The following is a 21,360-nucleotide window of genomic DNA, read 5'->3' as shown; positions in this document are numbered from 1 at the left end:
ATCGGTGAACATATCTTAGCATAGCCCCTCTCTCCCCCATACATGCCCTCCCTCCCCAGAGCTTCTTAGCGTCTTACAAAGCGCCCAGCCCGGGTCTGTCGGAACCTGCTTGCTTCTCCCGAGCGCCCTCGGCGGTGCCGGGGTGACCCCCAGACCCGACCCCAGGCTCTCTCTCGGGACCCGGGGCGGGGAGGACGCGCGGGGCGGGCGGGCGGCCTCCCCACGGCCTGGGCGGAGCCGCCCCGCCCCGCCCCGCCCCGTGCGCCCCGCCCGCCCCGCCCCGCGCTCCCGCCCGGCGCGCGCACTCGGAGAGCCGAGCCGCCGGGAGCCCAGCGCGCTCGCCGCGTCCTGCCGCCGCGTCCGTCTCTGCGGGTCGCCGCTCGCCTTCGCGGGGCCATGACCACCGAGCAAATAGTCCTCCAGGGCCCGGGGCCGTGGGGCTTCCGCCTCGTAGGGGGCAAGGACTTCGAGCAGCCCCTCGCCATCTCCCGGGTAAGGGCAGCCCGGGGCGCGCGGGGAGCGGGGGCGCCGCGGCTGGGGAGCGGCGTGACCGGGGGGGGGGGGGGGGGGACCTGGGCGGCCGGGGCCCCGTGGGCGCTGGCGGGACGGCGGTGTCGGGAGCCGGGGACGGAGCGGGGGCGGCGGGCGCGGCGGGCGCGGCCAGGTGCACCGGGAGCACCGCGCCTGGAGCGCTCCCCGCGCGCCCCGGGGGGAGCCGCCCCGGGAGAGCCGGCGGCCGCTGCGCGCAGTGCCCGGGTCCGAGAGAAAGGACCGGGCACTTTTCTTCGTTCATTCGCCCCGGAGGCGCGTCCAGGCGAGTGTGGACGCCTTTGTCCAGCGGCCGGAGGATCCGGGTGCCCGCAGCCCCCGCGCACGGGGAGCGAACACCTTTCGGTTCTTCAAAGGCTCCGGGGGCGGGAGGTCGTCTGGGAGCGCCCGGGCCACCTGCACAGGGAACTGGGTGGGTGGGAAGTTGACCGGGGCGGCGAGGTGAACTTTAAACACCTCCCCAACGACTCGTTTCTCTCTTTGGACCTGGTCCGCGGCCAGGTCTCACCTCCCTAATGCCTTTTGGGGAAAAGGGAAAAGGGGGAATTTTTTTGGGGGGGAAACAAAAGCAAAAACACGAATAAACCTTTTGGGACATTCTCCTCCCCCTGCGGGAGTGGCCATGATCGTATTTCTAACTGGCATTCCCGGATTATCAGCCCATCTGCACTTTTTGAAACCCCGGGAATACTTGAATCAAAGGAATAAGTAAATTCTTAGAGAAGGCCCTCATTTCTTAGGAAGGGCCCAGATTCCGTCCGAGACCTCCAGACCCATCACCCTCAAATAAAGCGGAACGGGCGGGAGAACCGGCCTCAGGGTGGAGTCCCAGGCTTTGGTCCTGAGCCCGAGGTACAGGCGAGGCTGAGGCCCCGCTGAGAGCCATCCCATCCACCGCCTGCTCCTGCGAGGCGGCCAGTCAACGTTTGTGGACAGAGGGAAAAAAAGGAGCAAAAGCACTGCCTGGAGTTTTTTCCTTGCCTTCAGGTCTCATGTTCCATTCTTGGGCCCATCTGCTAAAGCGGACCCTAAACTTGCCTCTTCAGCGACCAGATGATCCTTTTTCTTGGGGGGCAGTGAGAGTGCAGAGAGAAAGGGAAGATCCCTATGGGTCCTTCTGACTTAAGCCCCTGCCACCAGCAGCTCAAGGAATACAGTGGGAGGAGCAGGAGGAAAAGAATCCAGGCCTCCTCTCGGCTTCTCCGCCCACACTTCCCTTCAGGTGGGGCTATGGGGCTGAGGAGGTTTTCTCTGATTCCCCCTCGCCCCCACCTCCCGGAAAAAGGCAGGTGTCAAGAGTTCTTAGGCCCTATCTTCCCCCTCTCCCCACCTGCTGCCCTGCAGGGACCGCTTTGATTATGGAAGGTGCAGGCTATATCCCCAGGACCCTCAGGTGCAGAAAGGGTGCCTTCTCCTGATCTGGACCCCCCCCCCCCCCCCAAGCCTGGCACCCAGCTGCACCTGGCCACGCCCAGTGAGCTTTTCAGGCTTATTAAGTGCTCGCCCAGGGAAGGCACATTTAGACCCGCTGACCTCATAGTCCATTTGTCCCCACTCTTTGTGTCTATAATTAACCTGTCAGCCCTCTCCGCTTCTGAATTTGTGTATGACATGCAACCTTTTTTTTTTAAGAAGTGGAAGATCTAATTGGCAATCTGTTAAAAGGGCAGTTACTTGCCTGGCATTTTAACTGCTTTCAGAAGTTCACGTGGGTGGCACTGCGTAGGTATGACAGAGTATGGGCTGGAAAGCAACACTGTAACTTCGTTAGTTTGTTCTTTCCGGTATTAATGGATTCACTTATGCACTATCGCATGTTTCATCAGCACGTTCCTTCCAGAAACCGCAAAGCCCAGGGGGGGTCTCAGAAATGGGAGGACCAGTCTGTTCTCCAGGTGCCCATGGCCCAGTGAAGGAAGCTAATCGTTACCTTGGCAGGTGCTTTCATTGAGAAGTGGAAGTGACTCAGAGGAGGCGACCTTCTCATGCTGACAGTGATTTCCTTAGTATTTCTTCGTCTCGTTTATGTTCCACGTGGAAAAACGGGGCCTGCTCCTGGGAATGGGAAAGTGGCCGCCTGAGATCTGGCGTTGGCCTGGTCTCTGCTGCTTCCTTGGCCGAACCCGGGGTGAGCCTTCGGTTGTGCAGGCCGCCTCCCTCCCTGCGGGGGAGATCCCGGCCGCCGGCTGTGAGGGGCGGTGCGGGAGAGCGCTCTGTGCACAGTGACCAGTGGTGAGAGGTGTGAGCGCTGAGCTGGCGAGGCACACACCTTCTGGCTGGTAGGTGTGTTACAGTTATCATCCTGGGCAGACAGAGTTTGCTCCTGTGGATTTGGATCTGTAGACTTTGAGTCTCCACACCAAAGCAAACCATAAAACTAGGCCGGGAGAGGAGCGCCTTTTTTTTTTTTTTTTGCTTTCTTTTGCATGGATTATTCTGGTATTGGCTCTAGTCTTTTGCTAAATTGCTAAAGCTTCTGGATATAACTCTAATCCCTGTACTTGAAATTGTTTTTTACATATATATATTTATATATTTATTGATTTCAGAGAGGAAGGGAGAGAGAGAGAGAGAGAGAGAGAGAGAAACATCAATGATGAGAATCATTGATAGGCTGCCTCCTGCATGCCCCTACTGGGGATCAAGCCTGAAATCCAGGCATGTGTCCTTGACCGGTATCGAACTTGGGACCCTTCAGTCTGCAGGCGAATGCTCTATCTATCCATGGAACCAAACTGGCTCAGGCTTGTGTTTTTTGTTTTGTTTTTAATTTATTGATTTTTTTTTTACAGAGAGGAAGGGAGAGGGAGAGTTAGAAACATAAAGGAGAAACATCTATCAGCTGCCTCCTGCACACCCCCTACTGGGGATGTGCCTGAAACCAAGATACATGCCCTTGATCAGAACCGAACCTGGGACCCATGAGTCCACAGGCTGATGCTCTATCCACTGAGCCAAACCGGTTAAGGCTTGTGTGTTTTTTTTCTTTTAACTTATTTTTTGTGAAGTAAAGTCATAAAATATAATTGCATAGTAAACGATTATAAAGTAAATAATACCTGTAAAATCACCACCACCCAGGTCAAGAAGAGAACATTGCCAGAGCCCGGAAGCTCACTGCCCATAACCCTATCATGACTTAGGCTTATCACCTTGCTTTTCTTTATAGTCTCACCACCCCAGTATGTTTGCTGAACACCAAAGTTTCATTTCCCTGTTTCTGAGCAGGATCGTGCAGAATATGTTGTGTGTGTGTAGCTATGTTGGCTCCTCCATGTTTTCATCTATGTTATTGCGATGACTTAACATTTCCATCCAGCTGTTCAACTTGAAATGGACATAAATTAGCTTTCTTCCTTTCCCAGTTTCTTAACTAACTTCTACCTTGGACTCCCTGATGATGCACTCATTAGCCACTGTCCCCTGCGGGTTTTTTCCCTGCTCCAAATCTGCAGTTGACTGTCCCCTTGAGTTTTTGTTTTTGTGTGTCAATTTCCTTTAAAAAAAAATACATTTTTTATTGATTTCAGAGAGGAAGGGAGAGGGAGAGTCAGTGATTGGCTGCCTCCTTCCGGCCCCACACTGGGGATGGAGCCCCCAACTCTTACCCGAACCCAATGGTGACCTCCTGGTTCACAGGTCAATGCTCAACCCCTGAGCCAGCCAGCTGGGCTCTATGTCAATTTCTTATTTCCTCCAGTTGCTTTCAAGGGAGGATTTCAGAGAATCCACACCCAGGTCCAAATTGCTGCAGAGTGGGTGGGTGTATGTTGACTGTTTTTCTCTCCCAGCAACTGACAAAAGACAGGAAGGGGCGGGGCCAGAGATAGGGGTGCTTTTGTGGGAGGAGCTGCCCCTTTTCCTCTTGAGCTCTGGGGATGCCTTGGCTAAGAGCCTGCGGTTTTGTGGCGAATTGCTCAATGTCACTAAGGGATGCTTAATCCTAGGTACTCGGTGGCAGAGGGTCCTTTCTGATTTCTCAAGAGTGTTACATCCGGACTCAGTAGGTTTACGTCCTGTCCTAAAGGTCAGGGCTCACCTGTCAGATTATGGAAACCAAGAAATATCTATGAAGGCTCATGAGGCGTTTATGGCCCTGGCTCTGTGCTCCCTCATCCTGTGAAACCCATTGCCTGAGAAATATTAGCTACTCCAGCGGGTCACAGCTGATCCAAGGAGATAGGGGGAAGAGGATGGACCAAAGGGAATGATAGCATGTGAGTGCATGCTTGAGCCTCTTGGCCTGAAATTTACCAAGCCATGTCATGACCCCTAGCCAGAGGCCCCTCCCCCCTTTGTGGATACAAAGGGGCTGGTTTGTCTTTGAGGAGGAGGAGGAGGAGAGAGGGAAGAAGAATGGCTTTAAAAGGTATTGCAGCCTGGCAGGTGACTGAGAGGGGGAGAGGATCAGCTAAGCACTGAGGTCACACTGATGGTCCTGCTGGTCAGGACTGGGAAAAGCACCAAGGAATTGCTTTTGCGCTGGGACCAGGCTTGTCCTGGCTTCCACGTTGGCCTTCCACAGAGAGGAAGGCCGGGTCCCCGTAGCCTGAGTGATTGGCTGGGACTTAGGTTAGGGGTGGAGGTGGTTGCACACGGGGCTCCTGGCGGCTCCTTTGGAGACTTGAGAGACTGACTTCTTGATACATTAAGGTATTCTGTTTTGCTATTATATTCCTAAGAAATGATGGTTGTTCTTTCAGAAGGAGAGCAAAAAGTCTCTTTGAACTGCCACGCTTTGTGCTAAGAGCTTTTGTTTGCATGGAGCAAGAAATGAAGCTTGATTAGATCCTCTAATACACCTGAACCCCACTTTAATGCCACATTTCCTTGAGAAAATGGCCATAGAGTAATCAAGAACAGTTTGACATGTTCTTGGGGTTTTCAGGCCAACCTACATAAAACCATACAGCTTCACTTTGCCCCAGCCACTGGTGGTTCGTAAAGGCCTATGACACTGAGATTCAGCTTGAGTCCCAAATTTCATTATTCTGGTCTCGTTCCATATAATATGATCTTCACTTATGCTATTTCACCTACTTGTAAAGAAGATTTAAATGGGATTTACAATACCAAACAGGTATTTAGAGTATTTAAAACCTAAGAACACAAGTGATAAGATTTATGAACATAGAACGAAAGAGAGATGTGCCCGGACCTTTAAGCCAGGTGGCTTCTGAAACTGTGTCCTAAATTTAGCTGTGAGTTTTCTGGCCAAGGCAAAACAGGGGCCAGGTTGAGTTATGGACACATCTGGAATGAAATCACTTCTACAATACTCCATTTGCAAAGAGCTTCAAGGATGTTGAACAACATTATAGGGACTGTATTTTATTTATTTATTTATTTTTAAAAAACCTCTTTTGGTAAAGGTAGAGAAATACTTTTCTAATGTAAGGGCCTTCTGTGCACTTTTAACAGGAGGGTAAGCCCTTACAGTTGTTTTTGGAGGAGCTGAGATGGCGCTCTAAGTATTTTTTTTTCTTTTTTTCTTACCTTGATGAGTTAACATCATTTAGGAAGGGAACTTCGGGGAAAGGATAGTCAACATCCCTCTTGATGTTTCCAAACCTGGTAAACACCAGGATTTCCTGGGAAGCTTTTAAAAAAAAATAGATTTATGGTCTCACTGTGTACTGTAGACCTTCAGTAGATCTAAGGTGGGGTGGGGAGATCTATGTATTTTTTATAACCCCTAGGGGATCTGATGACTAACTTGTTTAGGAACCATTGCCTCATCCTTGCAAATATTAGGTTTCCTGACTTATTGGTGAGTTGGGTCCATTTCTGGCCTAATTTTTAGATGCCAAATGCAAGGGTTGAGGTTAACAATGTTCTGTGACTATTCAGGAAATTGGCCTATTTTCTGTCCACAGGTAAAAAAGTCGGAGACTCTTCTGAATAGAAAACATTTCTCCCCTGGGGTGGGGGGTTCTGCATCAGAACTGTGCAAACTGTTTGATAAGTACCTGGTTAAAATCCCCATTTCTATCAGAAGGACAGCAGAGCAGCTGGTCATTTGGATGGAACACCGTTTAGAATGAAATGGAAGTGCTTTTGATAATCAAGATGGGAAAGTTGGTTACTGTCCTGTGCAAACCAGGGCATCTTATACTCTTAGTCATAAAATGTTTCCACATATAATTTTGTTTTACATAGCTTTCTTTTTTCTTTTGCCAATCCTCACCTGAGGATATGTTTTTATTGATTTGAGAGAGAGGAAGGAAGGAGACAGACAGAGAGAAAGATGTGAGAGAGAAACATTGATTGGTTGCCTCCCTTGCACACTCCAACTGGGGACTGAACCTGCAACCTAGTATGTGCCCTGACCAGGAATTGAACCTGTGACCTTTTGGTGTATGGGATGATGCTCTAACCAACTGAGCCATCCAGCCAGGGCAGCTTTACATAACTTTTTAACTAGGCCAGTGGTTGGTTACAAACACATTTGCATGAAGGGGTCAGGAGGCAACATAAATGAGTTTTGACTCAAGGATGAGGTAGTAAGAAAATGTAATTAATAGCTTCAAGAATGATGATAATGGCAACTGGTACGAAGTTTCTGTGTTGAGGGCAATAGAGGGTGAGGGTGTGGGGAGTGGGCTGTGGCTGAAGGGAAGCTTATGTCCCATCTAGAGGTACAAGCTCTGTAGCTGGTGCTAAGGGTTGCCATTGGGAATACAGGTCCAGAATGCCTACGTTTTCTGATTTTTCAGAAGAAGCTGAGAACCTAGGGGTTTTGTATGAAATTTATTGACATATAATTATTAGCAAGTAATTTAAGTTAAAAAAAAAATAAAACAAGATTGCAGGCCGGATTCATTTCCTGGGCCCCCAGCTTTCCATGTTGAGCCTGGGGAGTTAAAGGAACCCCATCTAGCTGTCAGTGCAACATGCCTTCTGCAAGGCTTGCTGGCTCCAGGCCAACCACTCACCAGGCTCCCAGTGGTTGGCCTGGAGGCTGCCTGGGTGACCCTGAAGGGGTCTATTTCTTTGAACTGCCATCAGGTGAGTGTGGTCATTCACTCGCCTTAATCTCAATAAAACGAAGGCTTGGTGGCTGTTTCTTGGCAGTAACTGGGCAGTTGAGTCAAATGCTCTGTTAGATTCCGTCGTTGTTCTCCATCGTTTCCCAGATAAGGTACACTTTTGTGAGAAGGAAAACAGCAGGGTTTTTGCAGTCTGATCTCCTTACATGTCCGGCCTCATCCCCTTCCTCTCCCTTCAGGTCCTATGCTTCATCCGTGCCAGTCCACAGGCTGTTCCTGTAACTCGGTGTGCGTTTTCCCGCCTCCTGCAGTGTCTGCACAGTTTTGAGCAACACTTCCTCCAGGGAGTCTTCCCTGATTCCACCCTTAAGCTCCCACTGCCTCTTTGCTTGCTTCTAGCACAGCTCTCATCAGCTGCTGTGCATGCCTGTCTTTCCTAGGAGGTTGTGATTTATCCTTCTCCATCTGGATCCCAGTGCCTGTGTGGAGACCGGAATCTGCAAATAGTAGCTCACGTTTTTAGCGTTTGACAGTATGCTCTGCCTGAATCATCTCATGTGATCCTTCCAACAGCCTTCGGATGTCAAGACTGCCACCATCCCCATTTCAGAGATGACAAGAGTGAGGCACACAAAGGTGAACTATCCCGCCCAAGGACATTTAGTTTATAAGTGGCAGAGACAGGACTTGCATCATGACCATCTATCTGACTTCAGAAGCCACCTCTTAATCAACAAGCTACACTGCCTTTCAGAATGTACTCAAGGAAAGACTATGTGATGGGTGAATGAGTGAGTGAGTGAGTGAGTGAGTGAGTAAGAGAGGAAGGATAAAGTAGAAACATGCCATTATCACAGAGGAAAGGTTACCTCTTCATTGGTCATAATCGGGGTGGGTGTGCATGCAGTTCTACATAATAGCAATACATAAGTATTTAGATGTACATTGAAGAAAGCAGGAGAGCCATATCAAAGTTCTGGTCTGCACCAGTTGGAAGTGAAATTAAACTCTGAAACCTATGTGCTCAGGAGTCCGTTAGCATTGCACAGGCTTTAAAGATGCAATGGGAGCTCGCGGTGTAGGGCGGGCGGGTGTGCAGGCCTGCCTCTGAGCAGACGTCTGCCGGGCGGGGCAGGCGAGAAGAGGACATGAGCGCATTCTCCGGAGAAGAGCAGGTCGGCCGTTAGTGGCAATCATTGTGCCTAAAGCCCGTTCTTAGGTTGTACGGTCTCTGGGGAAGAAAGCGGGAGAAGGGGTTTGAGGATGTGCATTCAGTTAATGGGTCTGTTTCTTTGGAGGAGGGGATAAGGATTCCCCCCATTTTAGAAATCGAAGCTGACTCCATCAGGAGCTGATTCCGAGGGTGCTTGATGGTCAGGAGGAAGTTAGAAAGGACATGGAGGCACACTGGGACTCTGGAGCCCACCGCCTGCCACTCACCAGCTAATAACCTCAGGGAAACCACTTAAACCCTGTGCCTCCCTTTCCTCATCTGTAATGACGCAGCAACAGTCCCACCTGATCTCAACAGGAGGATTGGGAGGTTAACCCTTGACCAAACTGATGGTTATGAAGAATAGGGAGTGTAGTCAGGACTGGAGTCCACCACCAGTCAAGATGGGAACTAACTGGGGTTGGAGTAGGTCTCCCTGCGGCCCTTCCAGTCTGTGTTCTCATTTGTATATTTTATAAGGGACGAGGTTGCCGGACTCCAGCTCAGTTCAGAGCAGTTGAGCTGATTGTCTTATGACAGGAGGCCCCCGGGCAGCGGCGGGATCTGTGATGCTCCAGTACCCTTTGTAGAATGTGATGAGTCTCCTTGATTCTGGGTTTCTCTTTCGCTTTGGGCTTGGAGCATCTGCTTGTGGCTTTGTGGTAAAGCAGAAAGGGAGTCTGGTGTCAAGTTCAGGCTCAAGCCGTTAGCTGTGTGAACTTGAGTCAGTCACAGCTTCTGTGAGTCAGTTTCCTCATCTGTCATTGTTACGTGTTGGTGGTGAGGTCATTATTAAAAATCTCAAAGAGGAGATTGGGTGTGAAAGGGCTTTGTAGAAGGTAAAATATACATATTTTTTATTTTTTTAAAAAATATTTTTATTGATTTCAGAGAGGAAAGGAGAGGGAGATAGAAACATCAGTGATGAGAGCGGATCTCTAATTGGCTGCCTCCTGCATGCTCCCTACTTGGGTTGGAGCCAGCAGTCAGGGCACATGCCCTGATCTGGAATCGAACTGTAGCCTCCTGTTCATAGGTCAATGCTCAACCCTGAGCCACACTGGCTGAGTGAAGGCAAATCTGTAATTTGTTTAAGTCATTAAAAAAAAAAAAAAATAAACAAAAAAACAACAGCTCATAAAAGAATGAATTTAATCGGTTTATGTGTAATTTCAGCCAAGTCCCATCTGATGATGTTGTCTTGTAAGATTTCCTTTAGCTTCCCATCGATTTGTTAAAAAAAAAAAAAAAGAAGAAAGAAAAAAAAAAGTAGATGGAAAGAGAGATGGCCTGGCCTTGATTACTCAGGCTCAGGGCTCTGGAGACCGGTTCTAGCTTGTCCTGGACCTGTGGGATGTTCTTAGCAGAAATGCCTCTCCCACAGGACAGTTTGAACCAAATGCTGGAAATTCCAGAGCTCTCAGCCGCTGAGTATTTCAAGAGAAATACTTGAAAATCTGTAAAATCAAGGGAAACTTTTTTTCCCCTCATCTTTTCAAATCTTCCACTCCCATCGTTTAGTTCTGTGAGTGGTCACATTCCAGGGTAGCCATGCCTTTTTAAAACAGTCACATTTTTAAAGGACAAGATTAAGTAGCACGAATGCATATTTAATGACACTAGAAATTCTAGGTTCCACCATTCATTGGACAACTGTTTATTGAGTGCCTGCTATGTGCTAGGCATGGTGTGGGCCCCGGGGATACCACAGCGCCCAAGGCAGACAAAATCTGCCCCCACACACCTTCCTGTTCCGTAGGTCCTCAGACATTAAATAAACCAACCCACAAAACAAATCAACAAACCTAGTGTGGCAAGTGCCTCGACGAAGAAGGATGACGGGATATGACTTAGGTGGGCGGCGAGGGACGGCTTCTGCGAAAGGGCTCTTGAAGCTGAGGCCGGAAGGGTGAGACGTCCATTAGGCAGAGGCCATAGCAGGTGCTACGGTCCCGCCTTGGGGAAAGAAACCAGGAACCCCGGTGGCCGGAGTGCAGTGGGGGAACGGCATGAAGTTAGTTAGGAGGGAGGCATGGTTGCTTAGGCACCCACCCGGCCGATGATTTTGGATTTGATCTTCAGCAGCATTCGATTTGGTCATGGAAACGAGTTTGATCAGGCTCCTTCCTCGGGAGGTAGAGTTTGTCAATCTAGAAGCGTTGCTAATCCCACACGAAGTGATGCCTAGGGCCATTTTTTAAAGGCGGAGGGAGGTGGGGGGAGGCGGGGGGGGGGGTGTACTGTTCTTCAGAAGACTCGGAGCTATACATGAAGTGACGTCAGATCTGTCTCCTCCGGAGAGGAATCCGTTTCCCCCCCTGTGCTGCTGACTCGGAGGCCGGCTCCACCGTGCTGGTCTGTGTGTGCGTGCCTTTTCCCAGCGGCTGGGAGAAAAGGTCTGACCTTGGCTCGCTGGCCGATGGACGATGGGAAAGCCAGAAAGGAAGTTTGGGAGGTCAGGATCTCTGCCCTGGTTTCCACGTCCTGCTGCATTCCAGGGGAGTTTTGCCTGGTAAAGCCAGAGCATGTCTGAGCCAGAAGGGACCTCAAGGATCAACTCATCCACCCTTCGTTTTACGGGTTCGGGTGCTCATGGGGAGACGGGCCATGACAGCACCCCAGGCTCCTCGGAGGTGCCGGCCTTGGCAGTGAGGTGACATTGGGAACGGGCTGCTGAAACCACGTCAGATGCGGGGGTTAGGGCCTGAGCCTTGGGTCTTGCTGTGGTGCCCGGAAGGGCCTCTTACCCCTGGTTCAGCCGCACAGAGCACACGCGTCACTAGGTCTTCGGCAGTTGGCTCCCGGGTGTCCAGGGCTCTCTCCAAGGGGAAGCCTGCGGTCACTGGGAGTCTGGGTGTGTCGCCATCACTCTGCTGCTGGGGAACTAGGAATTCTCATTAATAAAATTTTTTTTAAAATATTTTTATTTATTTTTAGAAAGAGAGGATGGGAGAGGGGGAACAAAACATCCATCAGCTGCCTCCTGCACGCCCCCTACTGAAAATCAAGCCCCAAACCCGGGCATGTGCCCTTGACGGGGAATCAAACTGGCAACCTTTCGGCGTACAGGACAACATCCAACCAACGGAGCCGCCCCAGCCAGGGCTGAAGGGAAGTCTTGTGTGTCACAGTCAGGGAAGGACACTGGCATGGTGTATGAATAATGTTAGTACTGAGCCTCATCACCAGAAATTACGCTGAGGTTAGTACTACTTCACACCGAGTTTTGTATTTCACTTGCCACCCTGCAGCATCTGTGTTTATTTGAATAATAGTTGGACATCTGTGTGTGTGGCATGATATTTACTCAGTCCACGTGAAATAGTCAGGAGGCAGATGGGTTTTGGTGACCCGTTGCAGTAATTGATTCGCTCCCCCAGGCATTGGGGGTCCAATCATTGGGAGCCACGGGCTCAGAAGCATTGTCCTGCAGAAAACCGGCCCCTATAGAAAACGACCCTAATATAGCCAACTTCTTGGGTGGGCGGGAATGAGCCAGTGTAAATACTAAACCCACTCTACAGATTTAAAAATACTCTCATTGCTTTTTTGTTTTTGGTTAATCCTCACTTGAGGATATTTTTTCATTGATTTTTAGAGAGAGTGGAAGGGAGGGGGAGAGACAGAGAAAATCGATGTGAGAGAGACACATCGATTGGTTGCCTCCTGCACATGCCCTGACTCCAGCCGGGGATCGAGCCTGCAGCTGAGATATGTGCCCTAGACTGCAATCCAACCTCATTCTGCAGGCCAGCGCTCTGTCCACTGAACCAAACCAGCTGGGGCTATTGCCTTTTTTAATTACAGAAGTAATTCAAATTCATTGTAAGAACCGGCACCGTTACAGAAATATATAACTGAACAGTTTGGTGTTCAGTGTTCCAGTTTGTTTCCGTGCATTAAGTAACATTAATTACTAAGGCTTTTATGGACACAGATGCTACTGTACGTAATGTTCTCTGAGTGTGTGTGTTTTTAATGTAATGGGCAATTTATTTTAAGGAAGCCGCAAGGTTCAGTGGTCTGGTTTCCGGGTTTAAGTCCTAGCTCTGTAATAAACTGGTTAGTTGACTAGTAGTAATACAGGGGAGGGCAAAGGTAAGTTTGTAATTATTGTTATGGGAAATAAGACAGTAATTAATAAATACTAATAGAATAAACTATATGCTTCATGTGCTCACAACTGTCAACCTACTTTTCCCCACCCTTATAGCAATTCCACGCTGGGAGACCCCAGGTGAACCTCAGATCTCGCTCAGCCTCACTTTTCAGGTCTCTAAAATGGGTATTTGTCCTTTCTCCCGAGGCTGTGGTAAGGACCCCACGAGATAGCAAGTAGAAAAGGACTTTGAAAACCATACTGTATTCCATAAATATAAAGGTTTGTTACTATTGACACTTAGGATTTTAGTCCCTTTCCGTTTTTACATGGCTTTGATCCACATCCGTGAACACTCGGCCTGGTGATAACTTACTCAGGGGTTGCCTTGGAGGTGAGTGGTAACTCGCTCTTTCCCCTTCCCAGGTTACTCCCGGAAGCAAGGCCGCGATAGCCAATTTGTGTATCGGAGATATAATTACGGCCATCGATGGGGAAAATACCAGCAACATGACGCACTTGGAAGCTCAGAACAAGATCAAGGGCTGCGTCGACAACATGACTCTCACAGTGTCCAGGTAAGGCTTCCTTTCGGGTCCCCTGGAAGCTGCCTGTGGCAAGGACTGCCTCTCTCGTCTCAGAGTCCCTGACACCCCAGCTCAGCGCCATGTATCCATAGGCAGGTCACAAGGTCTGTGGAATTGCTCTAGCTTAGGGGTGTCGAACTCAATCAGAGAAGGGGCCAAAATCTAAAATCCAGCCTAAATCGCGGGCCGAATGGTTTACTGAACAGTCATAAACTGACAATGTCATAAACTGACAGCAGAGTGCAGTGATGACAGCGCGGTGCGGGCCACATTGCAAGGCCTGGAGGGCTGGATTTGGCCTGCGGGCCTTGTGTTTGACACATGTGCTCTAGCTGGTTTGGCTCAGTGGATAGAGCATCGGCCTGCAGATGGAAGGGTCCTGTGTTGGATTCCAGTCAAGGGCACGTACCTCGGTTGCAGGCTCCTTCCTGGCCCTGGTTAGGGTTCGTGCAGGAGGCAGCCAATCAAAGTGTTTCTCTCACATCGATATTTCTCTCTTTCCCTTTCTCTTCCACTCTCTCTAAAAATCAATGGAAAAATATCCTGGGGTGAGGATTAAAAAATAATACCATGTTTCCCCGAAAATAAGAAGACCTAGCGCATGGAAAGATAAGACATCACCTGAAAATAAGACCTAGTGCAACTTTGGGAGAAAAAATTAATATAAGACACTGTCTTATTTTCGGGGAAACAGGGTAATAATTACAAAGGTCTGTGGAATCGGAATTTCAGTTGCTTATTTCCCCTCTAATTGTCATAGTGGTGCTTATATTGTAGGTGTCTTTTTGCATTTTCATTGTTAATCCTCACCTGAGGATATTATTCCATTGATTTTTAGGGAGAATGGAAGAGAGAGGGTAAGACAGATGTGAGAGGAACATATTGATTGGTTGCCTCCTGCACAAGCCCAGACCAGGGCCTGCGCTGGGGAGGAGCACGCAGCCATGGTATGTGCCCTCGACTGGAATCAAAGCTGGGACCCTTTGGTCTGCAGGCCGATGCTCTACCCACTGAGCCACACCAGCTAGGGCTCTGCATTTTCACCTGATCCAGTATCACTTTGAGGAAGTGAGATCGTTAACGACTGCCAAGTATAACGCAACAAAAACTTCCTGGAAGCCATTGAGAATCTGCTCAGGATGCGGCCCCTGCCACACCGCGCCAGCAGTGGGTGCTGCGCCAGGAGGTTACGTGACAGGGAGAGAGAGCAGCCCGCCAGGCGCAGTGCTGAGGGTCCGCTCAGGGACGCGGCCGGGAAGGGGAGCTGACCGCTCTCAGAGGCTGGCGCGTGGGAAGCGTGCCCCGGAGTGGTGACTGGGGTAGAATTCCCGTTCTTTTGTTGAGTCTTGGAAGGAAAGAGCGTGATTTCAGAAGCGATTTGATTCAACCTCGATGGCTCCTTCTTTCCTGTCGGATCAAGTTCCCGTTCTTCATTCTGATCTGTTATGGCTGCTGCTCTTTAAGGACTCATTAACAACTTAGCTCTTCCTCACCAACCCTTGGCTCAGGCTCTCATCTGTGGATAGGTTTTTGGCTTTCTCCTGCCTGCACCACAAGACTGGTGGGAGGACCAAGTGCGGGGCAGGATAGTGAAAATTATGTACACATCATGGGAGGTACACATTTTATGACTGCCCCCTCAAAAGCTCATTTTCCCCCTCGTTCTGTTTCTACCTCAGTCCAAATCTCCTCCTTCAAGCCTTAGTTTGACATTCACTCATGTATTTATTAACTAGGGGCCCAGGGCACGAATTTGTGCACCTTGAAAGGAACTGTTGGCTGTGAGGCTGTGGTGGGCATAGGGCGGGTCTCTGCCCATTCTCCGTGCCCCCACCTGGCCCATTCCTGCCGCTGCCACTCCTATGCGCTGACGGTGCCAGTCTCGCTTGCAGCCCCTGATGGCGCAGAGCAATTGGGGCCGGTGCCAGCAGTGGGTGTAAGTGAACGGGGCTGGCACCGTCACTGGGTGAGAACAGTGGCTGCTGCCCCTATTGCCCCTCAGGAGCAGGGAAGGTGGAGAAGCCCCTCAGGGCCGGCATCTGCTGCTTGCACCTGCTGATGACACAGAGTGATTGGGACAGCGCTGGGCTCTGGCAGCAGGTGTGAGCAGCTGGTGGGACCTCAGTGCATGCAGTAGCAAAGAATTTTCAGTAACCACCAGAAACACTTGTCTCAATGACAGTGACTGGTGCCCACCACGGCCAATGCCCGCCATGTTCTGCACTCTGTCACCTGCTGCCAATGCCCACCATGTTCCTTGTGTGCCCCCTGGCAGTCAGCACACATCATAGCGACCGGTTGTTCGGTAGTTCTGCCGTTCAGTCTATTTGCATATTAGGGTTTTATAGAGAGAGATAGTTTCATTGATTTTTGACCCATTTACCAACACATTGAAACAGATTTTACTTCTGTGCTTGAGTAAAATCTTTGTACTGTGCTAGGCACTCTGACAGTACAAAGGTAAGTAAAATATTCTCTCCCCCTAAAAGAGAGAAAAACCTACACTAATGAAAACTGAGACCAGGCTGAGATTGCAATTGGTCCAGAGAAACCCTTTGCAGACTCTATAAAGGAGGCATCGCTTTTATCGGGTCCAGACAAGCTTCAGGAATAAGTTGGCTCTCAGGTTGGCTCAAGAACACTGGGTCATGCCGAAACCAGTTTGGCTCAGTGGATAGAGCATTGGCCTGCGGACTGAAGGGTCCCGGGTTCAATTCCAGCCAAGGGCATGTACCTTGGTTGCGGGCACATCCCCAGTAGGGGGTGTTGTGCAGGAGGCAGCTGATGGATGTTTCTCTCTCGTTGATGTTTCTAACTCTCTATCCCTCTCTCTTCCTCTCTGTAAAAAATCAATAAAATACCTATTTTTAAAAAGGACAGAGAAATGAGATGCTTGTTCCGTTCTGAGCAGAGGTGGGCAGCAGGAGGCATGCTCAGGAGCAGGGAGGCCGCCCGTGTGGCTGAGGGACCGCGAGATGGAGTGCGGTGAGGGAGGTCGAGGCTCACGGAGTCCCAGCAGCTGGAAAGCCCCTCGGGGCGGAGCGTGGGCCACTATCAGACGAGACATCATCGGACAGGGTGCTTTGGAAAGATCACCCTGGTGGCGAAGTGGAGGGACGGCGGGTGGCAGGGTGCTGGTTCAGAGCCTGGGCGGCAGGCCTGAGGGGGCACCTTCCCAGTCTGCTTTCTGTGGGCGTGATTGATGTAGCACGCACGAAAGAGCAGCTTTGTCCGTCTCTTGCAGGTCTGAGCATAAAGTCTGGTCTCCTCTCGTGACAGAGGAAGGGAAGCGTCACCCATACAAGATGAACTTGGCCTCTGAGCCGCAAGTAAGTACTTGTCCGCGCCTGCCGCTCCTCGCAGGGCCCGGCCGGACGACGCCCCTGTTTTCCTGCCTCGGAGGCTGGCGATCAGACGCAGGGAGAGCCCTCCGCTGTCCGTGCCGGTGCTGGCTCCGGTTCAGGCCTTCCCGTAAGGGAACTGCCGGAGGAAGGGCTGGAAAGCCCCAAGGCTGTGACACCGGCCCGGGCTGGGAGCTGGGGGCTGGAAGGCCTTACGGGAAGCGGGGGGAAGCCTTCCTGTGCAGGATGGGGTGGCGGGACCACGGAAAAGCCAGGAGCTGACTCAACTCCTTACGGGCGTCAGAGACAAATGAGTTATGCCGGGAGGGAAGGGCGGTTGAGTCTCGAGGCCTGGACGCTGGAGGAGCTGAGGGGAAGGTTAGGAGTGAGCTCTCCTTCCTTCTCTCCTGGTTTCCCACTGCCTGGCTTCCGTGATCCTGAGGGCGCAGGCCTCTCTGTTACAGTGAGACTTCTAAAGAGAGCTTACCATTACAAAAGTGAAGTGGTCCCTCACAGTGGAGTCAGTGCAGTGTGAATTTCCTGGGAAAGCAGACTGTCCCACCCGGCCGGCGTGGCCCAGTGGTTGAGCGTCGACCTAGGAACCAGGAGGTCACGGTTGGATTCCCGGTCAGGGCACATGCCTGGGTTGCAGGCTCGGTTCCCAGTGTGAGGCGTGCAGGAAGCAGCCGATCAGTGATTCTCTTTCATCATTGATATTCTTCTCTTTCCCTCTCCCTTCCCCTCTCTCTCTCTAAAGAAAAAAAAAAAAGTCAATAAAAACACATTTAAAAAAAGTAGACTGTCCTAGGATCCCATGTTTATAAATCTCAGTATTTAGAGTATAGGTGATTTATTACTTTCTTCCTTAATTACATCTTCTGAATAAGCTACAGTGAATGGGCATTCTTTTTTTAAATAAGGGGGGAAAAATTAAAGAAGAAAGTTTAGGCCATAGGTTTGGCTCAGTGGATAGAGCGTCAGTCTACGGACTGAAGGGTCCTGAGTTCGATTCTGGTCAAGGACATGTACCTTGGTTGCGGCACATCCCCGGTAGGGGGTATGCAGGAGGCAGCTGATCGATATTTCTCTCTAATCGATGTTTCTAACTCTCTATCCCTCTCTCTTCCTCTCTGTAAAAAAATCAATAAGATGTATTTAAAAAAAAAAAAAAGAAGAAGAAGGAAGTTTAGGACAGTGTAAAATTCCATACACTGGACATACTATTTTTCACAAAGTATGTGTCTGTTGGATAAATAATGAATTATTAGTAAGTTCATAAGTAAATTGACAACAGCTTTTAAAAACCTCTTTTAGACTAGTTTGTGATTGTTATCAATTTAATCCCACTTGAAAACTTGAATTTTAGGTTTTTTTCCCCCTCTAAATTTGGGAAGCTAATGTTTATGGTGAATTGAGATATAATCAAAAAAGATAACGTAGCTAGCTAGCTTTCGTACATAAAACGGGAACTTGTATGAAACTGAACTCCTGGGTAAATGGAGGGGTTGCATGTAAGCGATATTTTCTCAAACGGCTTCCATTTAAAATGTCAGAAATCTAATCACAAAATTTCCCCCATTGATTTAATAGAAATCACACTTAAGCGTCCTAAGAGTCACATTAAGGATCACTTTGCAGCTGAGATTTCAAGACGGACATGAACTGGCTGCTCCGGGCAGCTCCTGGGAGGGCCGCTCGTCACGTGGGCTCCGTCTGTGAGATGGCAGTTGTGCAAACTAATTGAACACACGCCACAGTAATGCCAACCTCCCGGGGCGATCCAGCCGCTTCCTTAAACTCACTGTAAATGCTGCGCCTTCCGTGTTAAACCTCATCCCTTTCATAATACAGAAGGAATGATTCTGTTTTAATTTGGTCTGCCTAAAATCCTAGTTTTCACTTAAAGTAATACTTAAATTTCAGTTATATTTTGGTATGTATTGTACTTGAATTTTCATTTTACACATAGAATCTCGTTACCTGTATTCATTTTTAAAATATTTATATATTTATTTGAGAGAGAGAGAGAGATCAGTTTGGTTTTTAAAAAAATATATATTTTATTGATTTTTTTTTTTACAGAGAGGAAGAGAAAGGGATAGAGAGTTAGAAACCTCGATGAGAGAGAAACATCAATCAGCTGCCTCCTATACACCCCCTATTGGGGATGTGCCTGCAACCAAAGTACATACCCTTGACCAGAATCGAACCTGGGACCTTTCAGTCTGCAGGCCGATGCTCTATCCACTGAGCCAAACTAGTTAGGGCGAGCCATTAGTTTGTTGTTCCACCTATCCAAGCATTCATTGGTTGCCTCTTGTATGTGCCCTGACCGGGGATCGATCCTGCAGCCTTGGGGTATCCGGACGGCACACTAACCACCTGAGCCACCCAGTCAGGGCTGTGTTAAATACTCTGAAGGGAGTTCTCATCAGATTAAAAAAAATTTTTTTTAAATACTTTGACTTCTAACCGGAGTACATTTTTCTTTTTGTTCGTAGGAAAACTTTGCCACTTTCCATTTTTTTCATTCTCTACTTCCATTCGTTCTAAAATAGAGGCGTGGGTAGGAGCAGAGTTCACCTACAGTTAAAAGATCTGTTAGTTCATACGAAGCCAGCCAACACCCCAGCTTATCTGAGGTCAGCGCACTCACACACCTACTTTATATTTCCTCGTTATTGAGTTTCCTAGGCGACTGATAAATAACGGAGCCCAAACAATGACCTCATCCCTTCCAAAAGGCAGGCCCTGAATTAACCGCCTGACTTCTGGAGAGACCCGTGTTCACATGGGGTCACGGATACTCCTTTTATGTACAAAACAGACACATTCTGGGAAGGTTCTCTATGAAGGGAAAAGCAGGGTTTCTGACCTGCGTTTTCTGCCGACTTCCATTCGAACGGAAGACGCGTGTCTGTGGAGGGGGGCGCTGGTGGCGTGTCTCTGTGTGACGGGCACCGTAGTTGGCACCCCAGTATCTCACAGCCAGCCCTCGTGAAAGAGGCTCTATGACTTCGTTTTAGAGATGAGAAATGGGCTGGGAAAGAGGAATAACGTGCCCAGCGCTGAACAGGAAGCAGCTGAGCCGGCACAGAACGAGAAGGCTCTCCCTGGTGCTCCGCATCCCCGGCTGCTCCCCAGAGCTGCTGGGGAGAAGCGGAGAGGAGGAAGGAGCAGCCCTGCTCTCCCCGCAGCGCTGGAGCGCAGCCCCTACGGACGGACGTGGGCCCGGGTTCCGGGCCTCCTGCCTGCTCGGCGGCTGCCCTTAATGACTGCATAGTATTTCTTGGATGAGTGGTGCCGTGCAGTTTACTCAGCCATTCTTTGATCAGAGCTAACGTTATTTCTTTAGCTAATTATACATGCTTCCCCTTTCGTGAGCCCTCTGAGCTTCGGTCCAACGTAGACAAAACGAACTCAGCGCCATTTGTACGGTTAAAACCTTGTGATTCTGAGCTGCCGGACAGGGTTGTCTTCTGTTTTAAATCAGTGCAGCTTTTTGTCATCATGTTTCCTAAGAAAGCGTGAAAAACTTAAAGGTTTAGCAAAAAAAAAAAAAAAAAAAAAAAGAGAGAGAAAAAAAAAAAATAAAAGGAAGAGTAAAAAAGGACAGAAACTCTTTGTGGGGAGGGGACTCAGCTGCTGGAGGCCTGGGTGTTCAGAAAGAGGCCAGGGCTCAGGAAGATTCCTGGGGAACCCAGGAAATAGGGCGCAGCTGGCCGGAGTAGGTTGCACAGCGTGTTCTGTTGCCGGGGAGGCAGGGAGACCCAGACCCGGTAGAAAGCACCTTGCTCACGGAGTCATCAGAAAAGCCGGGATTTTTTTTTTAAAAAGATGTGTTTTTTTCTTTTTCTTTCTTTCTTTTTTTTTTTCTTTAATATATTTTATTGGTTTTTCACAGAAAGGAAGGGAGAGAGATAGAGAGTAAGAAACATCAATCAGTTGCCTCTTGCACACCCCTACTAGGAATGTGCCATAACCGAGGTACATGCCCTTGACTGGAATCGAACCTGGGACCCTTCAGTCTGCAGGCCGAAGCTCTATCCACTGAGCCAAACCAGTTATGGCTAGACATGTTAGTTTTTAAACATTAGGCTGTTTGTACAGAAGGGCTGAGGTGTTGCAGCTGTAGCAATTACCCATAACTCCTGGCAATTACCCATAACTCCTGGCAAGCCAGTGTCGGAGTGGAGGGCAGGAGGAGGGGAACAGGCCCAGAAGGAACCAAAGTCTGTTCCTGCCGCTCCCCTGGGCTCCGCCCCACGGCAGGCAGCCCCTCGCCTTCATCTCAGCGGCCCTGTCCTTCCCCCACGGAAAACCACGGATTCTGGGCTTGCCCCAGCCCCCTTCTGCGGGAGTGCCCCGCCCATCGCTGCCCCGGGTCTCCTCAGCCCTCTTATCTTGCTCGTGGAACCTCTCTGTCCTGGGAACTTTGTCTCCACCTGCTGTCACCTCTTGCTTTGCGCTGACCCAGAAGTGACTGCCTGTTCTTGTCCTCCTGGGACCTTGGTCCCCCTGGATGTCCTGTTTCAGCTCCAGGGCCCCGGGTGTCCTGCCCCAGGCTCCCCAGCAGGGAGTG

At 49.8% G+C, this 21,360-nt stretch overlaps 1 protein-coding gene across 1 annotated transcript in view; it reads left to right on the top strand.

The window, feature by feature from the left end:
- Nucleotides 1-288: 288 nt before the first annotated feature.
- The window catches only part of PDLIM1 (PDZ and LIM domain 1), a 37,009-nt gene continuing 15,937 nt past the window's right edge, over nt 289-21,360 (top strand). Inside the window, exons 1-3 of the mRNA XM_084903537.1 lie at nt 289-492; nt 13,277-13,428; nt 16,682-16,766. Of these exons, the coding sequence (XP_084759663.1) occupies nt 397-492; nt 13,277-13,428; nt 16,682-16,766 (333 nt within the window). The 5' untranslated portion in view covers nt 289-396. The remainder of the gene's footprint in view (nt 493-13,276; nt 13,429-16,681; nt 16,767-21,360) is intronic.

Source organism: Pipistrellus hanaki, assembly GCF_964339955.1.
Source record: "Pipistrellus hanaki genome assembly, chromosome: 14".
Taxonomy (NCBI): Eukaryota; Metazoa; Chordata; class Mammalia; order Chiroptera; family Vespertilionidae; genus Pipistrellus; species Pipistrellus hanaki.
The sequence above is the reverse complement of the archived record's forward strand: the minus strand, read 5'-3'. Positions and strand labels throughout refer to the sequence as shown.